Here is a 25,424-nt window from a genome sequence, read left to right on the forward strand (position 1 = left end):
ATTCACATACGAACACAAGTCTGCCGACCACTAACATGAAGATACTGCTTCTGAAGTCCATCCTCCATGTGTACAGGGGAGTCCGTGCCAATGCAACTCTTCACCAGCAGGGGGCAGGCTCCACCAGGGCCAGAATACGTCTCTGAAAGCCCTTTCCACCATAGTTAGTCCTTCTCGGTCTGCTTCTGTGAGTCTTTCTCTGTCTGTTTGTGCGGCGCTGCTGCAGTCCAGTCTTCACAGAGCAGACACCTTCACCACATTTTGCAGGGTGGGAGCGGCGGGCAGGTGAGCGTCGCCTTCCGGAGTCGTCACTGGCGGTGTGGGAATGCTGATGATTGCTGTTGTGATCTGGCTGCTCTGGCAGTTCAGAGGAGCTGGCTCATCTACGCGCATGTTTAAACTGGAGCGGCTGTGGTGGGGCGGACAAAAACAGCAAATTGATTAGAACGATCCCAGGGAAATACTTTAACCCAAACCTCCTAAGAGAACTGATCTAACTGAGGAAGTTCTGTGTGCCACTTTTCTTGAACACACCTTTTCAGGTTTTCACCATGGATTTTTCTGGAGGGCTAAGATCAGGGCTAGGTGAAGGCCACTTCTCACTATCAACTTTGCTACTTAACTAATTTGGCTGCGTGTTTATAATCATTGTCCACTTGCAAAACCCATGTATGCCCCAATTTTAACTTCCTTACGGATGTCTTGAGTTGTTGCTTCAAAATTTCAACATAAAATTCTTTGCTCGTGGTGCGCAAATCATTAAAGCTCAAGGACACAAAACCGTCACCTTATTTAAAAGCAGAATCTGGATTCTGTTTATACTTGCTTATTGCTTGTTTGAACAGATGAACATGGCATCTTCACACATGTGGATCAGTATAAGTCAAGGTACAGTCCAGTCCTTTAGGAACTCTGACCTTACCTGGTACTTAGGGGCTGGATGTGGATGGTGCTGAGCTCCTGCAAGCCTTGTGGGTGTGTGTGCGTGTGTTTCAAAGGCTGCATGTGTGCTGGAGCGCTGGCGTTTGGTAAAGGGGTGTGGTGTTGCTTCTTGCTTCTCCGGGTGCAGCATGTCCCCGTCACGCCGTCTTGGCTGGACAACGAAGGGCTTCGAGACGGATAGTTCTGCAGCCCCGCTTCCAGGTAGCTCTGCTGATAATACTGCTCATCCACAAACTCGTGGTTCTGCGGAGCAAAAGCAGGAAGAAAGCGTCATCTATGCGTAAGGTCAAGAAGTTCTCTCACAATGCATACAGTAGCTGTAGCCTGTTTTGTTGTCTGAATTATTTTAGGTTTTTTTTTTTTTTTTTTTAACTGTTTTACTCGATATCTTTGTAAAAGCTGAGTATAACTTCTTAAAAGATGAGTCCATGATGTAAACCAAGCAACTTAAACCAGCTCTGCCATTTGTGATGAGAAAACTGGACAAAAAAGTAGATGGAATGATGCTAGGATGTTGCTGATGGGTTTTCTCTGAAGTTTGCTAAAAAAAAAAAAAAAAAAAAAAGAAACTCTACAATTTTATTAAAGTCTTATGTTGTGTAAATGAGTCCAAACAGTTCAAAATCCATCACAAAAAGACCCCAAAATGTGACATGAGTGTAAGTAAACGTCTGACTGGTGCTCGAAATGAAAACAAAAAGGATTTTAAACAAATTAATTTTGTTTTTCAGTGAAGCCAACATAATTGTTTCCATGCTAATGTTTGCCCCCTACAAGATAAACACACAAAGAAATCATTTATATTGATTACTGCGTGGTGTTTTTGTTTTCACAGATAAGGAGGCTGTTAAATATGAGTCTGGGTCCTCACGGATCAGAGCATGCTAGAACAACTGCTTGTGCTTGGCTAAGTGAGAGATAAAATGGAAAATGTGTATCAAAAGCTAAATGAAGCGAGTCAGAATGAAATGTACTGCACTGTGCAAAGAGCTCAGTTCTTATTAACTCAGCTGTGGTTCTACACTCAGCTTTTAGAAGTATTTTTACAGTCAGGACTGGTGGATTTTAGTGTGATGATGGAAAAAAAAAAAAGACACTCATGACAGTTAGAAGAAGACTGTACTCAGTTCCAGAAGCTCCAGCAGCCATGCACTCACTGTGGTTTTCTCCAGACAGTGCAGCAGATGGTGGTGCTGGCTCTCTATTAGAGAGGTAGATTTGCTCAAACGCTTCTCGTCCTCAGTGGAACCCTGGAATAGAAGAATTCACACACAAACACGAAACGAACGTTAGGCTTCACTCTCTCTCTCTGTCTGGAAGGGATGTGGGAGGCGTGCCGCCGAATGCCGTCTCAGTACCTGATCTGAAAGGTTCATCTTGTATGGAAGTTGCTTGAGTTGAAGAAGGAGACAAAAGGAGAACAAGACAGGTAGAGTTTTACTCGTGTTCACAGTTTGGCGCTGAGAAAAGACAGCCGTCAGCGTTTGCAGTCATGCCAGTCAGACAGAGAATGTTTACTATTCCAAACCCCAAGAGGAAAGTCTAACATCTAGGACACCGACCTGTGTGGGGAGGGTGGAACGTCTAGCATTTCTGGCACATAATAGTTACTCAGTATACAGTTCACATAAAATTTCCATTATGACATTTTGCCTACTTGTCTGTGTTCGCTAAAGGGAACCGTCTAATGACTTGTTTACCATATTCCTTATGCTTTATACCACTGAACTGACGCTTATGTGTTTACTTGCATAAAAAAAAAAAAAAAAAAGTTTGCATGAAAAGTCAGTGGTACTTCCAACTCTGCAGATATTTGAAGAAGGAAGTTCTGGTTATAGCTAAGCTGATGAACAAGGTGTGAACAAATGTAAAACTGCTATATGTCTTTTTGTGAGTTCACTTGGTAATTTTTTTTGCAAGAATGTGTTATTAGTCACTAAAACTAGAAAGGATTAAAGGTTATAGAAGATATTTCCACTGTGAAGAAAGATAAAATCACTTCTTTAGAAAGATTTGGGAAACAGATCCTTGCCAGTCCATTCAAATCACCTCAAAAAGTTGCTTTATCGTATTGAATTAAATTCAAATAGTGAAACTCATATAACATAGATTCATTGCAGAGAGACTTATATATTTCAAATGTTTATTTCTGTATATATTTTTTTATCATTCCTGTTAAAAGTTACTGAAAATCCATATTTCAGTTCAAGTCAATATCTTTTTTATTCAGAAATATTTTTGCCATGGCTATGTTACGGTATATAATCACAGGGAGGACTGGTGGCTTGGCATTTAGTCATGGATACCCTACAAAACAAGGGCAAGCCACAAAGAAGAGCTCAGTTAGCAGAGTTCTGTGTAAAAGCATACTAATGAAAAACTGAGTGGAAGGAAAATGTTGTCAAAAAAGGTACCAAACATTAACCTCATGAGAATCTATAGGGTATTGTAAAAGAAAAGATGAAAAACACCAGAGACGCCAATGTAGATCATCTGATGACTGTTTTCAAAGCATCCTGTTCCAGGTAGCACAGGACGGCCACAGGGTGATCACCTTCCTGCTGCCTTTCAATTATGCAAAAGGAACCTTGATCAAATACAGGGTGAATACGCTGTATCATATAAAAACTCTCTTTTACCAGTATTCTAACTTTCTGAGAAACAGAAGTTAGATTTTTCTTTTCATTACTTATAGGTTTTAGTCAACTAAATTAATCAAAATAGGTGATTAATATATTATGTTGTGTAAAATAACTCAGCGATATATTACTGTTTTATATAAGTTAATGAAATACATGCACTTTTTAATGATGTTCTTAATTACTGGGGTACAGCTAAATGTGTTTTTCCATCCATCCATCCATCCATCTTGTAATTGTGGGGTTATGAGGGTTGCTGGTGTCGGTGAGATGTTGGGTAATAATTCAACTCAATATTAAATTAACCCAGAAATAATCCAAAAAATGACCCAAAAACATCTGGAAATATCGTCACACCGATCCGGGTAAGGTGCCTCATCAGAGTTCTTGTCCTGTTATCTCTTTCCTGCTATGATTTACTTACAGACTTGTAATAAGTTGCCTCTATGCTCCCCAGATGTACCTGTAAGCTCAGTGAAAAGTACTGCTGTCATCCCTCATAACAGCGATAAGCAAGCAAAATGCTGCATTAGGAAGAATGGTAGTAGGATCTTTCTGCTTGTTGAGCATGTGGCTGGTGTTGAAAACAGAGGCTTTCCGTGCTGAGAGGGTACATCGCTGCGCTGATGACTCAGTGTTCCTCGGCTCACTTGTGTCGCGGTTGCTTATCTGTAGCTAAAGCAGCAGCAGAGCACAGGTGTTTAGGTGTGAGCTATTTCTGTCCGCCCCACACCCCCCTCCATACATGTGACTACAGGTCCGTATCAGCGGTCTATCTATCTGGAGGCGGCCATGCCTCACTACCCAGGTGGCCACCATACTGTAGAGTGGAAACAGCTTGATCTGCCGGGTGACAAAACACATTGTGTCGCTCTGCGTGGTGCCGGGCGTACTGTGAATAAAAAGCCTCCTACCGATTAAACATTTGACAGCGATTAACATTTTGTTTAACTTCCACCCAGTCATCAGAAACAGCAATAAAAACCATCTGTCTGACCTTGCTGCTCAAACAACCCTGAACTGCTGGGCTAAGCGCTCCGGGTAAAGTGGTTTGTCACAGAAACCTTAGAAACCTTAGAGCAGATAATGTTAAGATAAACACAAAATGTGATGCAGAGTTAATAAGAACCAAGTAGCCATTTTCTTTTCTTCCTTGCTTGATCAGAAGCTTCACAAAGGAAAAGTTAACAAGTAACCAGGACCAAGTCCTGTTTGCTACTTATTCCATTCGATTTAACTCTGATGTTAAATCTTCAATCTGGTAATGACATCAAACTAAACTAAACTCCTTTTCATTCACAATTTTAAAAAGCAGTGAGAAACCAAGGAGTTTTCGTTGAGTTGTCTGAGGGAAAGATTTAATGAGCTAAATACTCACAGACACACACACAGCAGTGATCACAAACTTTTACATATCGATCGACTATATTGGATTGTGAGGCCTGGGCTTGTGGGAAACCTCTGACTTATATTTCTGTGTTAACCTTTATGACATTGAATAAGAACATCTCATTCTGGCGGCACTTGAATAATATATAAACGAGGTGTTTTAAAAAGTTATAACGCACACCCTTGGCAAACATTTTGTTTTAAGAAGACAATAATTATGCCACCTTACTTGAACAAAGTCTTTATGTTGGGACAGACTTTATTGATAATAAAAATGTTTATGGAACTTTTTTTTGTGTTGGAATGCTATTTACTTAAAGCGCACAAATAAACCAAAAATAATAAGATATTTTTTGCCACAGCGCATAAAAACTAAACTTTTGGGACATGGAGTTCTGTATGCAATGAGAACATGGAGGTATTTTCTACGACTAAATCTGCAAAAACAGAAATTCTTGCTCGCATATAACTTGAACCGTTTGACACTTTCTTCCAATTGATAGTTTAAAAACTACAACATTTTTCCAAAAATACAGTTACAGGTTTATAGTTTCCAGTGCCTTGCTGCAAATGTGTTGCGTGTTTCTCGGCCAACAAGTCTCACTGGTGCCAATCTGATTGTGTCCTCACCAGTTCTGCTGGAGAGAGATACAGCAAAGAAGACACTGGAAGACTGAGTTAGAAAAGTGGAACAAACACTTGTTTTTGTGCTGTGTCAGCCCCCGGGGCCACTATAGTGCTTGCTTGTAAACCGCTAGATTTTGGAGAGGCAGGGAACATCCTTGTGTTGTGTTTACATTTCTTGCCACAACGCCTCAAGCCTGTTCCTCAGCTGGGCAGCTGGGCTCAGCGATGCTCACATTAAATGTGCCGCTCGCCAAATGAGAACACAGTTAGTTCCTCCGAAGGGATGCTGGGATAATTAATGGATATTAGGGAGCAAGGCTTGAATTTAGAATCTCGGATAGGGCACGGGTCAGGTTTTATGTGTCACCGCTTAAACTATGCACACTTTTGACTGCGTCCTGTGCGGCTGGTTGTTTCTCGGAATAGTAAATGATGTGGCGCTGAGGCGAGTCTTACCGTGAGCTCGAGAGCTTCGTTGAACAGGCCGTTGCGCTTGCTGTGGAGGAAGGCACTCGAGCTTCCTGTTTTTGATAGTCGTATCCTGGCAAGGCGAGCTTTCTGCAAAGAGCATGAAAATCACCTGTTAGTGAGGGCATATACCACATCCTATAACAAGATGATTGGGGATCTCTGACACTGCACTGATTTAAGCTTCAACGTGCTTGATTTCTCGCTTGTGAACTCTCTGATCGCACCACGCGGTGCTACTGCATTCTCTCTGATCTCCGGTGATAAATTCACTCTGATCCTCAAATATACTTATGAATTATTTATGGGAATCGTACACTAACACAGTCCTTGGGTTGAGAAAGCAGTTAAGAGCGGCAGCTGTTGGAGCAGATAAATCCGGCATAAATCAGGCACCTGAGCGTCATACAGTAATTTGCACCGTTTAAAACAAACGAATTCAATTTGCTTGAACCATGTTAGTGACTTTTCTCTGGCTAAATGAAAAATTGTAAGAGTTCAATGCCACGCTGCTCTACTTTTCAGCTCAAAGTGAGGACTGTCGCAAGTGCAGGGTTAGTCATCAAGTTAACTGGTTACGGTTTGCGAAGAAGCTCCTTCTTTCAGGCTGTCAAATCTCTTGTTAGGCACACTGCAACAGATACGAACCAGACAGAGAAGGGACAGGGAGGGACGTGGACAGGAAGGTCCTTATGCAAGAGCAGCAGACAGTAAAATGATCCTTCAGGGGGAGCCATTTTAAAATCTTTATAGGAAGTATTTCTTTAATAATATAGTGTTTGATTCAGTATCACAGAATGAAGTGAGTACATTGGAAATATTATCCATTAAAGAAATTAGACAGTGTTGTATGTGTTTATGCTTTTTTTTGTCTTTATATTAATTAAGAAAGAGAGAGAAGATGAGACAGATGAAATTTGAGAATGAAAAGACCAACATCACAAACAAAAATATTCTCCTGACTTTCTCAAATTAGAAACCCCACATACTTGCTTTTCACTGTTCTGCGTTTAAAATATAGCCAAGCTGGAACACTCTGTATTATTTATTGGAAAGCTGTGAAAGAGCATTTTGCTTTCCATAAAACAACAAAAGCCACACCAAGCTGTTTCTGGGATGAGATATCAGGTGTGATGTTCCTGACAGCTTCCACAGGGCTCATCTTCTTATTGCTGCCAAAGTCTCAGAATGACACGCAGCTAAAAGAGAAAACAGCCGACAAAAGGTGCGCTGCACAGCACTGAACAATCCAAAGTCGTTTGAAGAAGGGCTACAGTAAGTATGTGCCATTTCGAAATCCTATTTTTTGCAAAAAATGTGAAAAAAAGATTAAAAATGCACGCCACACACCGAATACTATGTTGATGTTGATTCTTAAGTTTAGCTGTCCTTTTATGATTTTCTGACATTTGCTCCTTTTGCTAATAGGTTAAAAATGCATGATGGATATACCACAGCACAGGCAGTACTTTCTTGAGTAGAAATACTTCCAGGCCTTCCAATTTAAAAAATACTTGAGGGAGAAAGTGCTATGATTTTACGTAGTTAAACTTGATCATATGGTGTGATTCCAACAATTATTTGAAACAAAAGTAGCTCTACATATCATAAAAAAAAGAAATTCCCAAAATCACAATGCCCAAAGTGAAAGATAGTGAAGATAGCATCATGCTCTGGGAATACATTTCTTTAGATGTAATTGAGGATTTTTAACCTGTTAGTTCAGATTGCCAGCCAGTTTTTCTCCCAAAACCAGAAGGTGTCCGTGAGAAAGCTGAGGATGAAGAGGGATTAAATTTCTTATCAATCACAGAGTCCAACAGTACATCAAAATAAAAAAAACAAACCACTTTGTCAGAGGAAAATTGAAGAGTCCAGAACTAAAGAACTAAACCTGACAGAAAATCTGTTGAACAACAAGAAATGGGCTGTGGACATGATGCATCCTCCCAGGCGGACAAATTTGATGGATCTTTGCACGGTGACGTAGGAAAACAAAGTGGCCGAGTCTAGATTTATCACTCTGACAGAGTTCTACCGAACAAGACTGAATGCTGAAAATGGGTTAAAGACTGCTTTAACCAAGAGTTCTTTAAGGGTGTGCACACTTCTCCAAATATATTACAACGCCTTATTTATTTATTTTTAAATTCATATGACATTGGATCACAATATGGTGCTTCTAACAGCAACCCAGAGAGTTCATTTCATCGCTTGTGTTTTATGACTTGACTACACTTCTTGTTTTTATTTGTATTTTTTGACAAAGAGCTTTATTTGCATTTGAATACCAAACATTCACAATCTTCTGAAGAATAAAACTTAAGCATAAACTTAAAAATAAATGCATCAGGATTTTGAAGTTTCGTTCGACCAAACAAATCAGTGAGTGCTTCCTTTCGACCTCTGGCTGCTCATCCAGTACTGTAGTTATGTTGTGCACAATACTTGCAAGTAATTTATTAAACGTATTAGGCAAGTAAATAAAAATGATTTATTGTTGCAAGATCTGCAGTCTTGCAGAAAAAGACTTTTGCAGGGCACTGCTTCCAGGTAGCATTGTTGTGCAGGTGCTAAGCACCCAAACTGCTGACTTAGTGATTCCCGTGTCCATGTGCGCTTTATGACTGTGCCAAGGCATCTGGCCTCATTTGAAGCTAGCTTCTATGAATCTTGTTACTTTACCATGTCATGTAGGGGGTTATTTATAGGGCAAAGTAGTCAAAATCTTCCATCCACGCAGTCATAAAAGTTTTGACTCCATGCTGTTTGCTCCCTGTTGATTGATACTAACGAGAACCATTTTAGTGTGTGGATCTCCCAATCAAGAAATGTGAAATTAAAACAACTGACCTTTGAATTGTCCCTGCATGACTTTGCCAGTCTGTGTCCACAAAAAAATATTTAAAAAGTCGTCTGTTAGCTTTTTTTTATTGCATGGATTCATAAAGATGGCTGTGATGAAGAAAAAAAAAACTGCTGAATAATATTCAAGATGTTTAAATGATAGGATGTTGTGGGACTGGATGGGTGCATTAGGGCCCTTTCCAACTAATGCACTTCTGAGGATTAACTGGTGGTTTGGATGAGTTCTACAGAGGTTTATAAAAGCATTCCCACCCCTTTGAACTTTTCAAAGTTTTAGTCATTTGGGTCTGGATTTTAACAAATCCATTCTAACATAATGATTTTCTTTGATCCAAACTTTTCCTGCCAAGTTCTATTATGTTAAGAGTAGGATTTTTTTTTTTTACAAGTTCAAATTATGTCTCATTTGACCAAAGCAATCTTCTCCATATTTTCTGAGTCTATTATGTGGATTGTAGCAAGTTGCATGCAAGATTTCTCCAAATAGGATTATTTCAGCAATAGAAAACCTTTGAAAGTCATTGAAGTAGTCATGCAGATTGTGGACTGTAATATTTATAAATGCGCAAAAGATGCAAGATGTCATGGCAGTAAATGGCAATCAAAGATTATATCCTCACACAACTTCTATTAAAAACACGATAATGGAAGTCAAACAATATCTAAACACAAGCACCTATAGCACCTTTCGTGAAATTATTTATCTCTTCTTCTCCTGAATCATTATCTCATCCTGCCCTGCAGTCCTTGACAGGTTTCTTTCCTCTCTCTGTGCCCTCACACACTATGAACATTCACTTTGGCACAGCATTCCCAAAGGACTTTGGAATAACCTTCCTGCCTCCTCAGCCAATAGCATTGTCTCAGCCGGGGTCACCATGCAAACAGCAGCCTATGACTGTGGCAATAGTTGCTAGGCAGCACAGAGGTAATAGAGGGGACGTTTAAAACATGTCCTGCCAGAGTAGATCCACTTTCACAGTTCTGATTGATTCCCGGGACCTCAGGGACCAGGGCATTCCCGTCTCAGACCACAACATGCAAAACTGAGGATGTACTCTTGCTGAAGCATTGTTAAGAGCAAGGAGGGTTATATTGAACACCTTCATACGGATATTATCGGAAGGATGGTTAATAGGCAAAAATAACTTTGTCTTGTGCGAACTGCACGAGAGAAGAAATAAACACACAGATGGCGTCTTTGCCCCTGCTTAGACATGGAAACATACTCAGGCTTGAAATGTAAAACCATTTGCAAGCTGTGAAAAGTACAAGAGCTGGTCTTTAATGTTTATGAATTGTTTTCAAACACATCCCCATATTCTTTAATGCAAAAGTCTGTCCTTCATCTTAAAACCGTCATTACGATTGATACATTTCACATGGAAATTCCAGACTTCCCCTCTGAAGCACTACATTCAAGAAGCTAATTTATGAAGAGTGAAACATGGAAATTCTGATATGTGCAATGAAATACTCCCAAACTAAACCATCTGAAAACCTTTTTTGAAACAAAAAAGGGTTTTGTTAGGCATCTTTTTTTTCCAGAAGTATCCCTTCTGAATAGTGATATATCATAAAAAATAATTAAAAAACAAACCATATCAGTTCCAACAGCATTACCGATTAATTTTAGACTTTACTGTATGTTTATTAAAGTATCTCTGACATGTAGAGGAACAGACAATTTATTAAGGGTATTACACCCCCACTTACCAGGTGTTCACTCAGAGGTCATCCTGTTATGAGTGACTGATTAATATTAGTATTAGTACTATTAATACTAATACAACCTGTTAATGTTTTAATATGACATATTAGCTGAAAATTCTCACCTATTTTTCTTGCTTTATGTCATTTTATTGTTGGCTTTCTTCCTTTTTTTCAGCCTAATTTAAGGTTGTGCTTTGAGTTGTATTAGAGTTAATATATTAGAAATTTTTTTTCTGACAAATTGAGTTACACACAAACAAATTCTGAAAATTAAACATTTCAGAAAACTTTCAGGACAGAAAAAAGTTGTGATGTATTTCAGCAAAATTTTCAAGTATGTATGCAAAACTCCATTACATTTTTAGTTTTATTTTTACGTTTCAGGTTTCAAGACAGCCAGATGGATGGATGGATGGATGGATGGATGGATGGATGGATGGATGGATAGATGGATCCATGACTGCTGGAACATTGAGAAACAGTAAATCTCATACTAATAGTTGAATAAATTAAATGATTTTAACTATACATTTTTTGATGATCTGCTGTAATGAAGAAAGAAAAAATGTCATTACTGCTAACAACATCTTTTTCTTTGTAGTACAAAGGACATAACTAATTTAGGAGAAAAAAAATTAGAAATGGTATTCTGATCCTCTTTTTCGCCTGGAGGCCAACATCAAGTTTCTGGATTTGATTGGTGCCCAGCTGGCGAACAGCCCACCAGCTGGGGACCAAGCCAACAACCTTGTGCTACGATCTTTAAGCACGGATGGAGGGTACGTTGTTAACCGAAGTGCTGAAGAGTACGGACAGCACCAGCCTTCAAAAACAGCCAGGTACGTTTCAATATTGCTTCATGGCCTGAAACTAATTAGTCTGAAAACTTACTTCAGTAACATCTTAATTGTTAGAGAATGACGACCCGCAGTCAATATGAAGAAAGCTTAGTGCAGAAAAAATATAGTCATCTGCAGAAGGAAAGAAACGTAGTAACCCAAAACTACAGAGTACTTTGACAGCACATAACGCTGTTGAATAAAATAAGTAAATTCACAAAGCTGTCCATTTTGAATTTAGTTTCTTTTTTTTTATCTCTCCATCTTTTGTGTTTCCCATTCATGAATCAGATTCCACTAAAATATAAACAGATGCAAATGAGGCCAGCAGATGCAAGAAATGTTCCTTTTTCTGGGACTTCAAGTGATTCACCTTTTATTTTCAGTGTTTTTGAAAATAAAATAAAAAAAATAGTGAATGAAGTTAGAAAATAATCTCTGTAAAGTTGTAATATCTGGATAATAAGAATATGCACTGTACTAATATGTTTGCTAAATAAAATAAAAACAGGAAAATATCCTGTTATTTTCATTTAACAACTTAACACAAAGGGAAACATTTTATGTGTGGGTTACCTTCATTGCACTTTATTTACAGATTTCAGATTTGTTTATTAGTTTTTTCATGAGAAACCAGAACGTTCCATATTACAAGGGTTATACATGCTGAATAAGGGAAAAGCAAAAACTGGATTTAAAACACAATTTAGACAATTTATTTCATGAAATCCTATGCTGGCATACTTTATTGGAAGATAGGGAGATTTATATGGTCTATTTTTTTTCTAAGACTAAGAGTGCAGAAAATAATTTTTCCCCTGATAAAAAAAATGCTCCAACTTATGATCATATTTATGTTGTGACTTTAAAGTCCCCAAAACACTGTTCTTTGAGAGTGGTATTATATTGACCTTGGCTACAAATTAAATGCTAATAAATAAACATATTCATTCAGAGTGGATTCTGAATGAATACCATTAACATCTCATTTAAATTTATCCAACGCCGAGGCTTGTTTGGTAAAACAACTCTATTTATGCACTTTTAAAAACCTGATTACAGTGGAAAATAAATAACTAAAAAAAATAAACTTGATCCCTGCAGTGAAAAATAAAGAGTAGCAAACACAAGCAGATGTGTTATTCAGTGTAAAAATATTTTGGCTCTTGTTAAACTTTAAATTGATCAGCGTTGGAAAATCAAGAGTTTAAAGAAAATAAACTTTTACAACATACTGTCAACAAATCATGATAGTGGTGATGCGAGTATGAGCAACTGAATCTGCCTAAACATGTCCATGCGAAAACTGCAAATAAACAAATCGGTGAGCGCCAAGTTTGTTTTTATTTCTCTGTTTTATATGATCAATAACTCTTTGAAGCTCACATCTAAAAGAGTCACGCCAGAGCAAATACTTTATTTTATTTGCTGCCAGCCAAGGACTCTAATCTAAAATATTCTAAAACAAATAAATAAAAAGCTGTATACACTGACATCATACACAATTTTTTTCTTTTTTTTTTGGTCCAAAGGGAAAGCTATAAGAAAATCATAGCACATAGTGGGGGACGGTGGTTTTGGTTTGTGTGTAAGATCTGGCTGCATAAAAAGCAGAGCAATCAAGCTTTGAGACGGGTTTAGGTTCTGCCTCGGGCCTTCCTCGGAACCCTGCGAGTGACAGAAGAGACCTTCTGATGAGGAAGAGCACCTCCACACCCACACATAAATAACCGTGAGAAGACTTATTTTGTTTGGCAGCTGCCACTCATCTTAAGAGTTGCTTTCATACAGAATGACAGTTCTGCCACAAGGAAATAAGTCTGAACCGCTTTAGGTGAGCTGCAGTGTGAAAATACAAATATAAGGAAGAAAAAGAGGAATACAGTATCAGACCTTCGGGGAGCAGGAAAGAAAAGTTGGGACTTTTCGAAAACCCATCGGGGAGGCAGATGGGAAGCCCTGAAGAATGGTGAAATTGATTTTAAGGAAATTGTATCCAGCGACACTATTGGCCTGTTGACAGGTCGGCTTTAGACTAACACTGGTCGAGGGTTTGGCTCTTCTTTGTAGATGAAAGTGCGCCTCTGTCTGCAAAGCGGTCCTATTTTCTCTTTTTGTCATTTCTCTTGACTCCATGCTCAACAAAGTAGCCCATCAACGCTTCTCTGCCTCCTTTTTTTGGTCTATCTTATTGCAACAAGCAGACAACTGAATTGATTGTCTAGAAGGCCAAAACACTCTGAGACAAAGGTCATTTCAACTTTTGACTTCAGCCTTCGGAGCGAAGGTGAAAAAAAACCAAACAAAAACAAAAAACAGGTGATTTAAAGAAAAGAACAAGAAACAGAGAAAGGCACTTTCTCTTTCTTTCTTTGTCTTGTTCTCTTTCTTTAGATTTAGTGAAATAATGATCCAAACACTGAAAGTACATTTCAATAAAATGGACTAAGTAAAAGCGACTTATAATCCGGAGTGGAAAATACGGTAAATATATTTCAATTAACATGGAGAGGGAAACATTTTGTTGCGCTACAGACTATGGGATCCAGCGTTGAGCCTCTGGTGGGTTTTCCCTCCTGCTACATTAAGCAACTGGTGGCATCCTCATGTAGCCGCTCTCTGTGCAGTGAGATAGATCAGGGGCTGTCTCTTCACCGCCACCCAGATGGATGGTTAATTGTAAGGGGAGCTCGGCTCACAGCTAACAATTAGACCTGAATGAAGACTGATGTGAGCGGGGGGCGGGTAGGAAGGTAGTAGGACTCGTGTGATGAGGAGGCCAAAAAAAAAAAAAAAAAAAAAAAGAGTGATGGGAGAGAGATGAAGAGGAGGCTGGAAAATGCTTGGGGACTAATGCTGCACATCCTCCCCTCAATAACTCCTCCTCCCTTCCGTCCCATCTGTTCTCCTTTCGTCATTTCAATAAAGTGAAAGGCAATCTAAAAATTGCTTTCTGATTTAGCTCTCAGTTGAACCTAGCCTTATTCTAAGAAATGACCTCGGGAGGAATGAATTTTCTGTGAAACATGACCACTTGTTGGTGAGAAGTGTGGAGAAAATGATGTTTTTGCCATGGCAAATGACTAGTGGCACTTGCAAATGGTTAGTTTAATGACAGGGAAGGTCGTATGTCATTTAGGTTATTGAGCATTAAAAACACTACGTGTTCTGCTGAAGGCAGTAATGGGGTGTTGAAGACTGTGCCATGCCTGAGTGATTCATGAGTCTGGAGGGGCATTAAGAATCACAGCTGTCATTAGCAGTGAAAAAGTAGACAATGCAACGATGAGGCCGCCGTCTTATTCAGAGGTTAGCTGCTAAAACAATGGATAAGATTAAAAAAATTATGTATATATATATATATATATATATATATATATATATATATATATATATATATATATATATATATATATATATATATATATTAAGTTATGTAGCATCTAATAAGCAGGACTCGTGTCAAAAAATGGGTTTGCACAATCATATTCAGTCGCTTTTCATTTATTATGAACGGGATGAGATATTAAAAAGCAGGTTCATTGTCCTGTTGAGTTTTCCTAGAGGATGAACTGATTTCTCTGTGGGCACCCGGAGTAGATAGATTTGTTTCTTCTCTGTAAATCATTAAAATATCTATAGCAGTTTTGAACGTGATTATGGCGTGAGATGGTAAGCCAATAACATCTTTCAAATATCCCCAACAAGATGTGGAACAAAGTTAATTTTAGTAGAGATGCAATTAAAGTTAAGTTACTTATCATTACTTTTTTAAAACAGTAGAGTGGAAAACCACTGATTTAAACAGTAAAGCTTTAGATATTTAGCAGTTGGAAATATCAATTCTCAAAGCCTGTTTTTACTAGAGGGCAACAATATGTTTGGAGCACACCAAACAGGTCTCAGGTCTGTGAGGATGGTGGCAACACCTAATCACGCTGGATAATTAAAGTCGGAAATGGCACCGATTAAATCTAAGCGATCTAAAATATCACATTTGCAAATCTCCCATCATCCATGGCACTTAGACCTTCAATTGCCATCGCAATAAGTCGTTTTGAAGATCAAAGCATCCAGGTGCAACATTATCATGAAAGCGGAGAGAAGGTGTTTCAGTCACGGTGTTTTGAAAGGGAGGAAAGCAATCCACTGGATGTCCTGGTGCTTGAAGCAAATCACTGACCTCACCGCGGGGCAAACCAGCGAGACATCAGAGTGCCTGAAGAGAGTCGTTTAGTGCTGGCTAATGAGATCCGCAGCACCATGCTACAGTGCCTCATTGGCGGCGGGTGAAGGTGTGGGTGTTTGGTGGCGTGGCAGTGTTTTAGGACACTGCGCAACACTGCGGCTCAGCGAACACGCGCGGGAAGGTGATACGGAGAAGGTCAAGAAGACTGAACCTGACGGAAAGTGAGGTGGGTCCAAACACGGAGCTGCCGCTGCTGCACAGATGCAGCCCTCCATCAGATGCAGATGGGGGATTTTCACTCAACAGATGCATATGCACACATAAACAGGCCTACAGACATAAACTTTCCTTCCAGCCAGCACCTCATCTGGGTGATAGTTATTTCAGGAAAGAACACAACATCAGGACACGCATCGCCTCCAGCTCTATCCCATGTCTCTGCTCCCTCTGCCTCTTCTGCTCACTCCTTCCCTCTGGCCTTTCTTGTCCCACTCCTTTCCCCCTCCTTTACCTCCGTCTAGTTCTTCATATCTCATTTCGACCCATTTTCCGTCTAGATAATTCCCTCAACTTCCCAATTCTCCTCTTCCTCCTTCTTGAGCAGTTGGCTGTGTAACAAAGGAGCCTTGTTCGGGAGACAAGGTTACACTTAGTTAAGACTCGGGCAGCGGTCAGTTGCAGATTTAAACAGCAACCAGAGAACATGTCCAGAGATGGATGGCATTAATCACAGGAAAGGTGAGACTGAAATGCAAGTGCGGATCTGGGAGAATTGCAGCGGCGGATAGACGAGCATGGATGGAGGAAGGAGATGAGCGAGGGGGGAAAAAAAAGGCCTTGCTTTGAAGAGCCGTGAATGGCAGTGATGAGAGAGAGGGATGGACTCTGAAAATATGTGTCTGCATGTGCTCGTCTGCCAGCTCTGAGCAAACACACGATCCATCTACGGCGAACAAAAACTGTCAGGCTTGCCCTCAAACTATGATTACCAGCTCAGTTTTGTATGAGAGCCAGCTGATGCTGCTACACTCGGTTTGGCTTTTGGATGCAGCAAATAAAAGTGACTTTTTAAAAAAAGATTTAAAGGCAGCGACATATACCAGACGGGGGACTGAGTCATTAAATCCCAACCTCTTTCAAAAGAAAGTTGATCAATCTTGTGAAAAATGTGTCTGTAATTACAGTGAAATTCAAGTGTTTACATAAGGTAGCTGCATAGCATTGGGTAGATCTTCATTTAAACTGATGTTATCGTCCACAGCCACGGTGCAGCTTTGGCTAATTCCTCTTGACAAAATCAGTACAACTGAGTCAGCTTTGCTTTTTTAGCAGTGTCCACACATTTTCTACGGGACTAATCAAGGCTTCTGATCGACTTTATTGTCCTCAAGCCACTTTTCTAGTTAATTTGGTGATAATATTAGAGTCATTCTCCATTTACAATGTTTTCAAGCTTGAAAGCTTCTAATTTTTTCCTTTAAATGCAAAAATTCCATGTGGTCTCATTACTCTATTTTATTTTATTCATTTTTTTTAGCAGTAAAATATTTAGTAAACATAATGGAGCTAAAATCAGAAAGATCTGGTTAAACCTAATGCCAAACAGAGACAGGAAAAGTTTATTTTTGTACAGTGTATAAAATCAACTGTATTATAATGCTGAACAAAATGTGGAAATAGTGCAAAAAGGGGAAATTACTGAATTGAAAGAATTACGTTTTGGTAAAGAGTTTAGAGTTTAAAGAGCACAGGTAATTAAGGGCTAAGAATGTATATAATAATAAAAGTTTAAATTGACAGGCAGCAAAATTAGCAAAACACTGGACGTTTCTGTATGTAGGGCAAAAGTATAAAATTAAATCAGCTGAAAGTTAATAAGTCAATAATACATATATTGTTTATGTCTGTATTATTTATACTGATGGGTCAAATACACACAAAATGAAATTCTGCCTGTGTGCTTGATTCATATGTTTACTGAGTGTTTGTGCAACCCGATGAATTTCAGATTTTTATTCATATACGAAGTGATTTGGAGATCATTTGTTTGGCTTTGGAACGTGTAGCAAAAGACTTCAATAATGTTAATAAATCCCTTTGTAACGAATGGGTTATGGATTACCGCTCGGTGGAAAATCCCTTTGGCACATGTTTATCTTTCCTACTTGATGAAAATGGAATTTTAAATGTAGATAATCCTTTAATAAATAAGTGCGACATCATTTCCCTTCTCCCACAGATTTTGTGAGAAGCTGTGTGGTCCAACGTGAGGCTTTCGAATTTCATGACAATCTAATGTTCACGAGACAGCCCTGAGAAGTGCGTGGACAGAAGCAGTGAGAGAAAGTACAAGACGCTGAACCGAGGTTCCTTTGTATGGAGCGATGAAAGAAAGTAAAAGGCGGGAAGTGAAGCTGCAGCTTCTTCGTGCTGAAACATAGCAGCGGAGGTATTTTGAGGATCTAATGAGTGCCTTGGGGCAGACCAAGAGATAACTTGAGGGATTACGTCTCTTAGTTGGCCTGGAAACGAATAAACTGTCTTGAAGAAGCAGAAAAACATTCATCTGTCAGGAGATGCAAAAGAAAACTTTCTTTTTATCTTTTTATATTGAAAGAATTTTGTCTAGAGCAACTTGATAGTCATTATTTGACATAAAACCAAATGGTGACTCGCTGTGAATATCATATACAATTTTGCGTCAATTTTATTTACCGCTTTTGCCTCTCTTGATTTGCATGAAGGGAAAAAAAAATGTTTGTAGCTTAGGCTCTTTGCAGCTTTAATAATAAATAGCAAATTTTAGTTTGCCTCTGGTTGTTCAAGACACCTGGCTAAGTGATGCTTCAAGCAGAACAGAAGAATGACAAAGTAGTGCCCCAAAGCTGGGGTTCTGCTGGAGAAAAAACATGATTCTAGCACCTTACTTAACTACACTGGACACACAACACAAAAAATAAAACAAAGCTAATTTAACTAATCCACAGGCACCACTGTGAATTGGTCTAAAGGGCCATATCGTGAGTAACATAATCAGCTTTATTGATTTTTTGTGGTTTTTAGTTGGCAGCAAAAAGAATCAAGAAAATACATTACCTAACAATATATCATACCTGATGAGGCAGAAAAAAAGAGTGAAAAATACACTTAAGATTTTTACAAATTCATCATTATGATCCTCGTTACAACTGTCCTGAGAAAAAAGAGGGCAGTTACTGATCTCAAGGTGCAATAAGGGGTTGGTTAAGGTATGTTTGATGTATAAAGCTGTCAGAGCCCCCTACTGGCCTGGAAGACTGTAGGTCCAAACCTCTGAGGCCCGTCTGAAGAGAAATAAAACTGTGTTCACCTGAACCTTCTGCGCCCGCCGCTTGTCTGCTCTCTGATTCTGGTGATAGATGCGGCTAAAGTTGGACACGATGACAGGAACAGGAAGGGCAATTACCAGCACCCCACTCAGAGAGCAGATTGAGCCGAAGATCTTTCCTGCAATCGTCTTTGGGACCATGTCACCATATCTGTGAGACACAGGGGAGAGGAGAAAAAAATAATAAATTTAGCAAAAATCTTGCAATGGAGACATGCATAGATGACCCTGCTAAATAAATCATTAAAATATTTCTGCAAAGTCACTCTCCTTAGATCTGACTTTCATCTTTGTAGCCGGCTTGTGCCGCATGCATCAATCCTCACAAGAGTAAAAGCCGACCTGTTGACTGGAAAAAAAGAAAGGCGTCTGCAACCAAACCTTTTCCATCACCGAATGACACAGTTATGTCAACTGACTCACTCACTGAGATCTGATACTATTAACCTTTCCTGAGGAGAAGGACGAGGACACTGTGAATGCCAGGCACATTTCCCAAAAGACATTTATTCCAATTATTTCTAAAATATTTGCAAGTCAAAAGCATTTTTTTTTCCCCACGCTCAAAAAGAGACAACTCAATTACAGTACATATCTTACAATTTCCCCCCCAAGGGATATGCTCAGGGTGCTGGCACGACAGTGGAAAAGACAAAAGAGGAGAAATCCAAAAGCTAAGATAGCACCAGTTAAGTTGAAAAATAAAACAAAAACTTATTTCTAACAGTGCTCATTTTGTATTCATGACTAAAACCTTGTTTTTTGTTTGTTTTTCTCAGAGGCAGAAGGTCAACTGAATGAACTGGACAAAACTTAAGTTAGTTAAACAAACAAATGAGCAGTAAATATGTAAAGACTTGATTGTCAAAAAGACGAATGTTTCCTTTTACAGTGAACTGTAACATGTAGTTATTCAGTTGGAAAAAAAAAAAAACAAACTAGCACTACAAATGACTTCATTTTATATCGCTTTTTGGATGACTTCGCTATTAAAAAGCCTGCGGCAAACACATGTTAGACACATGTTGACACATTCAAAAGCCAGTTTTTCTTCACTTGAACCACTGAGACAATGAGTCACTGAAACACTTTGGCTTTCGAGACTAGCAGAAAGTAAAAGTTGCAGAGGCAAAGCGAGGAAGACAGAAGCAGCTTGTTGCACATGAATCTGGCTCCACGGTGTCTTTTCACATTAGCTGTGGAGGAAGTGAACGCAGAGTGTCAGAAACAGGGAAAACCGAGTGATACCGTTTTCCACTGAGCCACAGAGTACATGACAGACAAGTCCTGCAACACAGAGGTTACAGTAAGCTGACGTAGACGTCACCTTGTCAAAACTGAACTCAGTGTGCCACACAGAGATTAAGGGTTTGTCAAGGAAATTATACACAGTACAGAGTTTTGCACACGTGTATAAGAAGGAAAACAGTATTTATGTATTTTATTAAAGGGATGTTTATCAATAATTCATAGAGATCGAATTGTTTTTACTTTACATTATCTAAGTATAGACACACATATATACAATGCTTGGGGGACAGAAAGGTAACAATTTAATATTTTGTTGGACCACCTTTAGTTTTAATAGGTCAGAATAGAAAAGCATTTATTTTCTCTCCCAACAGGTGACCTTCATCAACAAGCATTCTCACATAATTACACATATCCTTTTAATACACGTACATAAAACAGCATGACCAAACCCATATGAAAGAGAGAATATTAACACTACTTCGGTAAACTTTTAAAAGAGGGGAGCAGCTCTCATATTAACGAGTTTAAAGCAGATATTGCATAATTTCTTGTAGTTGTTTTTCCTGGATAGAAGAACCGTACACGTTGTGTCCGATGGGAGCAGCTAGAATGAACGATGCATGAGGTAAGATGGATCCTCTGATCATCAGGGTTTCCTTCCTGATCACAGAGCTCTTAAGCAGTTCAGAGAGAAGTTTCGAGGAGATCTGGTGAATTTGCTGGCCTGCTGAAGTTGGACTTTTTGTCATCACTGACATCATTACTGCAATAAATACAACAGAATATCAGAATTCAGTACCAGCACTGGATCTGATGTGGCCCATGTCTAATTACGCCTGTTGGATGGATACCCACACAGCTCATAAAACCTAACATGCTAAAGGTCAGAGACAGAATGAAAGAAAGAGTGAGAAAAATGTGGATTTATCATGATGCAGCTCTATGTAAAAGTGCAAATTTTTTTAGCAAAACGCCTTTTGTTTGATATAATTAGCCGAATGTAAAAGCCAAACTTGATTAAGCATTAGTAATTGATCTAATCTATATTAATTTTTTAAATATTGTTTTCATCTTGTAACTTAAAAAAAAAAAAACACTTTTATGTTGCATGTAAAATAGGTTAAATTGAACTTGCCTTACCGTCTTCTTGTGAATTTATGTAATTCTTTTGTGCACAAGCATTTTCTTATAAGTCTTATCAACATGATTACCATTTACAGACATATTCACAGAAACACGACCAGCAAAGTACAGAGAGGTATTTGGCTGCAGCCTCCGGATGCATTAGGTCCATTATAGGTGTCTAAAGACTTGGCAGAGTCCAGATCTACTAAATCAGCTGGTTACTGCTGCATGCTAATACACCAACTTGTGCACAAGGAGCTGTGAGTCTTTTAAAGGCATCACACCTTCTGCAACAAAACCTAAAAATAACCACGTTTAAAAAAAAAAAAGTATATATATATAAAAGTACTGTCAGTTCTTTTAGTTCTCAAACTTGCAACCAAATGACAAAAGATTAAGCTGGTAAACAAAGCACCCAGTGTAAAAAGCTGATTGTTCGAGCACTTGGCAAAAAGCACTAAAGATGCTCTCCGAAACATAACAATAATCTGCTTTAGAAGTTGTGCTGATTTATAATTTAATGAGGCACTTCTCTTGCTATTTGTTAGAGAAAGTAAAAACCCAGGACAGCCACACATACATGCATGAATTAAAAAAAAAAAACAACAACAAAAAAAACACACACACACACACACACACACGCACGCGCGTGCACACACACACACACACACAAAAACCCATTTGGTTTATTTTGGTAGGGGAGATGAAACCTCATGCTCATTAGTCACAGTTTCCAGAATAAAAACAAGCCCAATATATGGCTGTTTGAGTGGAGGGTGTTTTCTTTTTTTTTTTTTTTTGCAACAACAAAGCAAAAGCCCTGCCCACACACACAGAGAGACGCTTCGGTCCACAACCATAACTGAGAGCATATTTACAGAGAACATTTATTCCCCCTTCCAATGTCTTTAATGGCCTTTCCACCCAAATTAGGATATACCAATCCCATCACTGGTAAAAAGGTCCTATCACTACACAACATTTTATCTTCTCCCCTTTTCAGAAGATGTTTCCATTAGGGGGAATGAAAAGCTAATCATATTCATCTGCAAGCTTTCTTTAATGGGATCCTATCAGAGGATCTGATGGAGGCCCCTCTCTGCTAATACTACAGTCAATTTGCCGCTCCCATTTAGTCAAGCTGGTCTGTCTCTGATGATACCATCTCTGAGTCATTGTAAGCCGCACAGAAATAAAGCTGGGCTTGAGTACAGTGGAAGGAAGAAAAAGCCGACGCTACGTAGCGTAAGGCTGCACATACATGTGTGCCCGCGTCTGATAAGTTAAATGTAATTTCCTCGGCTCTGAATGCAGATGCAGCCATGATGTTAGAGAGTTAATGTTTGGCAGAGATGAAAAAGATGGATAAACAGAGGGAGGGCAAGGAGATTTTCTCAGCAGATGTAGAGCAGCCAGAAGTTTTTTTCTTTTTTTTTAATCATTTCTCCATCTGTCTGCTTTCAAACACGCACAACTATCTTTTTTTACCCTCCGTACAGTTAGAGAGTGCTTCAGCAAATCCTGCACACTAAGGTCAGGCGGCGAGGTCAGTGCTCGGTCAGCGTTGTCACATCCCATCACTTGAAGTGCCATGTCTCGGCAAGGTGTATTTATAATGTCTCATATAGATAGATGGTGAGATAACTGCCGGGAACAAAGTGCTGCTGTGAAGTTGTGTGTGTGTGTGTGTGTGTGTGTGTGATGAATGGTCTAAACATAAACACATACGGTGTGATTATGGCTGCTCAGGATAACAGACAAACACTGCCCTATCGCAGAACGTAGCATGATTTGTTGTGTACTGCTTTGACGAACTCATTAAACCAAACAACGGTGAAATGCAGCTTCACAAACGGAGCCGGCTTCTTGTGCAGAAGCTTTTCTGCACATGCACTGCAGAAACATATTGTCACATTGATTTAGTTTTTTTTTTTACTGGATTCTTTTAAGAAGAGACTTTAAATGAGAGAGCAGGAACGAGAGATGGTTGATTGGCATTGTAAGTGTTAACGGGTGGATTACTTTTTTACAAAATGTCTCCCACCTGATTCCTTTCTAATTCTCCTTAGGTCTCTCCAGATAGGAGTTTCTACCACAGCCTGCTTACAGTGGCTTAGCCACCACATGACTGAAATGAAGACACAACTTTAAGTGTTGCATGCTTAATTAATATGGACAAAGTTTCTTAGTCGGTAGTTGCTTGGTGCAATATTTAAAAGATAAAATCAGACAAAACTCATGGAGCAAGGGGCTAATTAAAATGTGAGGCAGGAAGTCCTTTCAGTGGCTTGCTGTGCTTTTACAACTGCTTTATAGAATAATATAAGAATGGCAGCATTTGACATGGATCAAAACACCCACAGTCTTTGTTTCCACTGCCTGCCCACACACAAGCAACATCTTGATGTATGTCAACACATTCTCAAGTTGCACTCAGCTGTAAATTTACTCAGCAATTGGAGCTTTGCTCATCTGAAAGAGTTATCTAACTAGAATACAGACAAATGCCAAGTCCTTTCTTTATGAATGACAACACTGCTGCACCCAGAAGCTTAGATTTTTATTTCCTTGTATTCATGCATGTTTTTACCTTGTGAGGGTAACTTCAGGTATAGAGCACTCACCATGAATCATAGGTTCATAAAAAAACCCCAAGTGTAATAAAGATCCACAGGAGAAAAGATAGTCCTGCATTTGAATTATTATTATTTTATTTGCATCAAATGCAAGGCAGTTTCGGCAACACGAACAGTAACTATTGTTTTAAACAAAATGTTTAGCTGATTGGGTTTGGGTTATTTTTTAAACTTAATTTAATATAAAATTCATATATATATATATATAGACTTGTTGAAAAAGTGGGATCCATGTCAAGAATTTGCAGGTCGAAAATTATGTTATATGAGACCAATAACAACATGTATTTTTATTACAGAAATTTTGAGATTCTGAAAAATATGTTGATGTACTGTACAGGATATGCACTTAGTACTTGCTTGGTGCACCTTCTGCATGAATTACTGCATCAATCCGGCGCGACATTGAGGTGATCGGCCTGTAGCACACCTGGGGGGGTTAATAAGGAAGCCCAGGTTGCTTAACAGCAGCTTTCAGCTCGACTGCATTATTGCATCAGGCTTCCAATTTCCTTCTTTCAGGTCAGGCAACTTTGGCTGCCAATCACCCACAGTGACGCCATAGTCATTAAATCAGGTTGGTACATTTGGTAGCGTTGGAAGGGCCAGATTTGAACACAAAACGAAGTCAGCATCTCCATAAAGTTTTCCAGCAGAAGAAAGCACGGGGTGTCCTAAAGCTCCCAGGTAGACTTTGTAAGTGACAGACCAACACCAGCAGATAAAATAGCCCTCCAAGTAATCTCTGATTGTGAAATGTTCTCTGCTGAAAATGTAAAATTCACTTTCATCTGAGGAAAGGACATTTCTGAACAAGAGTTCAGCCCATTTTCTCCTCAGCTAAGTAGGATACTTCTGATGTCCTACCTAGACGTCTGTGTGCGGTAGCTCTTAAGGCGCTGACTCCAGCTGGAATCACTGCCTTGTGAATTGCCCCAAAACTCCTAATGGACCCTGCTTCACAATAATCTTAAGACCAGGCTTATACTTTTTGCTTTCCAGATTCACCAAATTTTTCTGTGGAACGTGACTCCAAATCATTTTCTGAATATCGAACACGTTCAGAAGAAAATGCAGCTTGGAAAGCCGAGATACCTGAACACAATGTTACTGGACTTATTGGCTGGTGTTTGAAAAGCAGCCAATCCAGGAGCACTAATCATTTTCCTTCATGCCGATAGGCTATACCCACAAAAGAGCAGATTAAGAAGAATATTATCTTCTAGGGTAGTGGTAAGACAGTTTCCACTGTGCGTATTAATTGATATTAAGGTATATTTGGTGGATGTTTTTAATTATTAAAGGAGGCATTTTAGAGGCGGTCTCAGACATTTGTGGATTTAGCTCTTCTCTGGCTGCTGTGGCCAC

At 39.1% G+C, this 25,424-nt stretch overlaps 1 protein-coding gene across 1 annotated transcript in view; it reads right to left on the reverse strand.

Moving 5' to 3' along the window:
• Positions 1-234: 234 nt before the first annotated feature.
• LOC106918372 (A-type voltage-gated potassium channel KCND3) overlaps positions 235-25,424 on the reverse strand; it is a 103,723-nt gene continuing 78,533 nt past the window's right edge. The window contains exons 2-6 of the mRNA XM_088007535.1: positions 19,024-19,192; positions 6,054-6,155; positions 2,100-2,192; positions 923-1,185; positions 235-409 (exon numbers count right to left, since the gene is read on the reverse strand). Coding sequence (XP_087863661.1) covers positions 235-409; positions 923-1,185; positions 2,100-2,192; positions 6,054-6,155; positions 19,024-19,192 — 802 coding nt within the window. The remainder of the gene's footprint in view (positions 410-922; positions 1,186-2,099; positions 2,193-6,053; positions 6,156-19,023; positions 19,193-25,424) is intronic.

Source organism: Poecilia mexicana, unplaced genomic scaffold, assembly GCF_051168715.1.
Source record: "Poecilia mexicana isolate PSO_F unplaced genomic scaffold, ASM5116871v1 scaffold_7, whole genome shotgun sequence".
Classification (NCBI taxonomy): domain Eukaryota; kingdom Metazoa; phylum Chordata; class Actinopteri; order Cyprinodontiformes; family Poeciliidae; genus Poecilia; species Poecilia mexicana.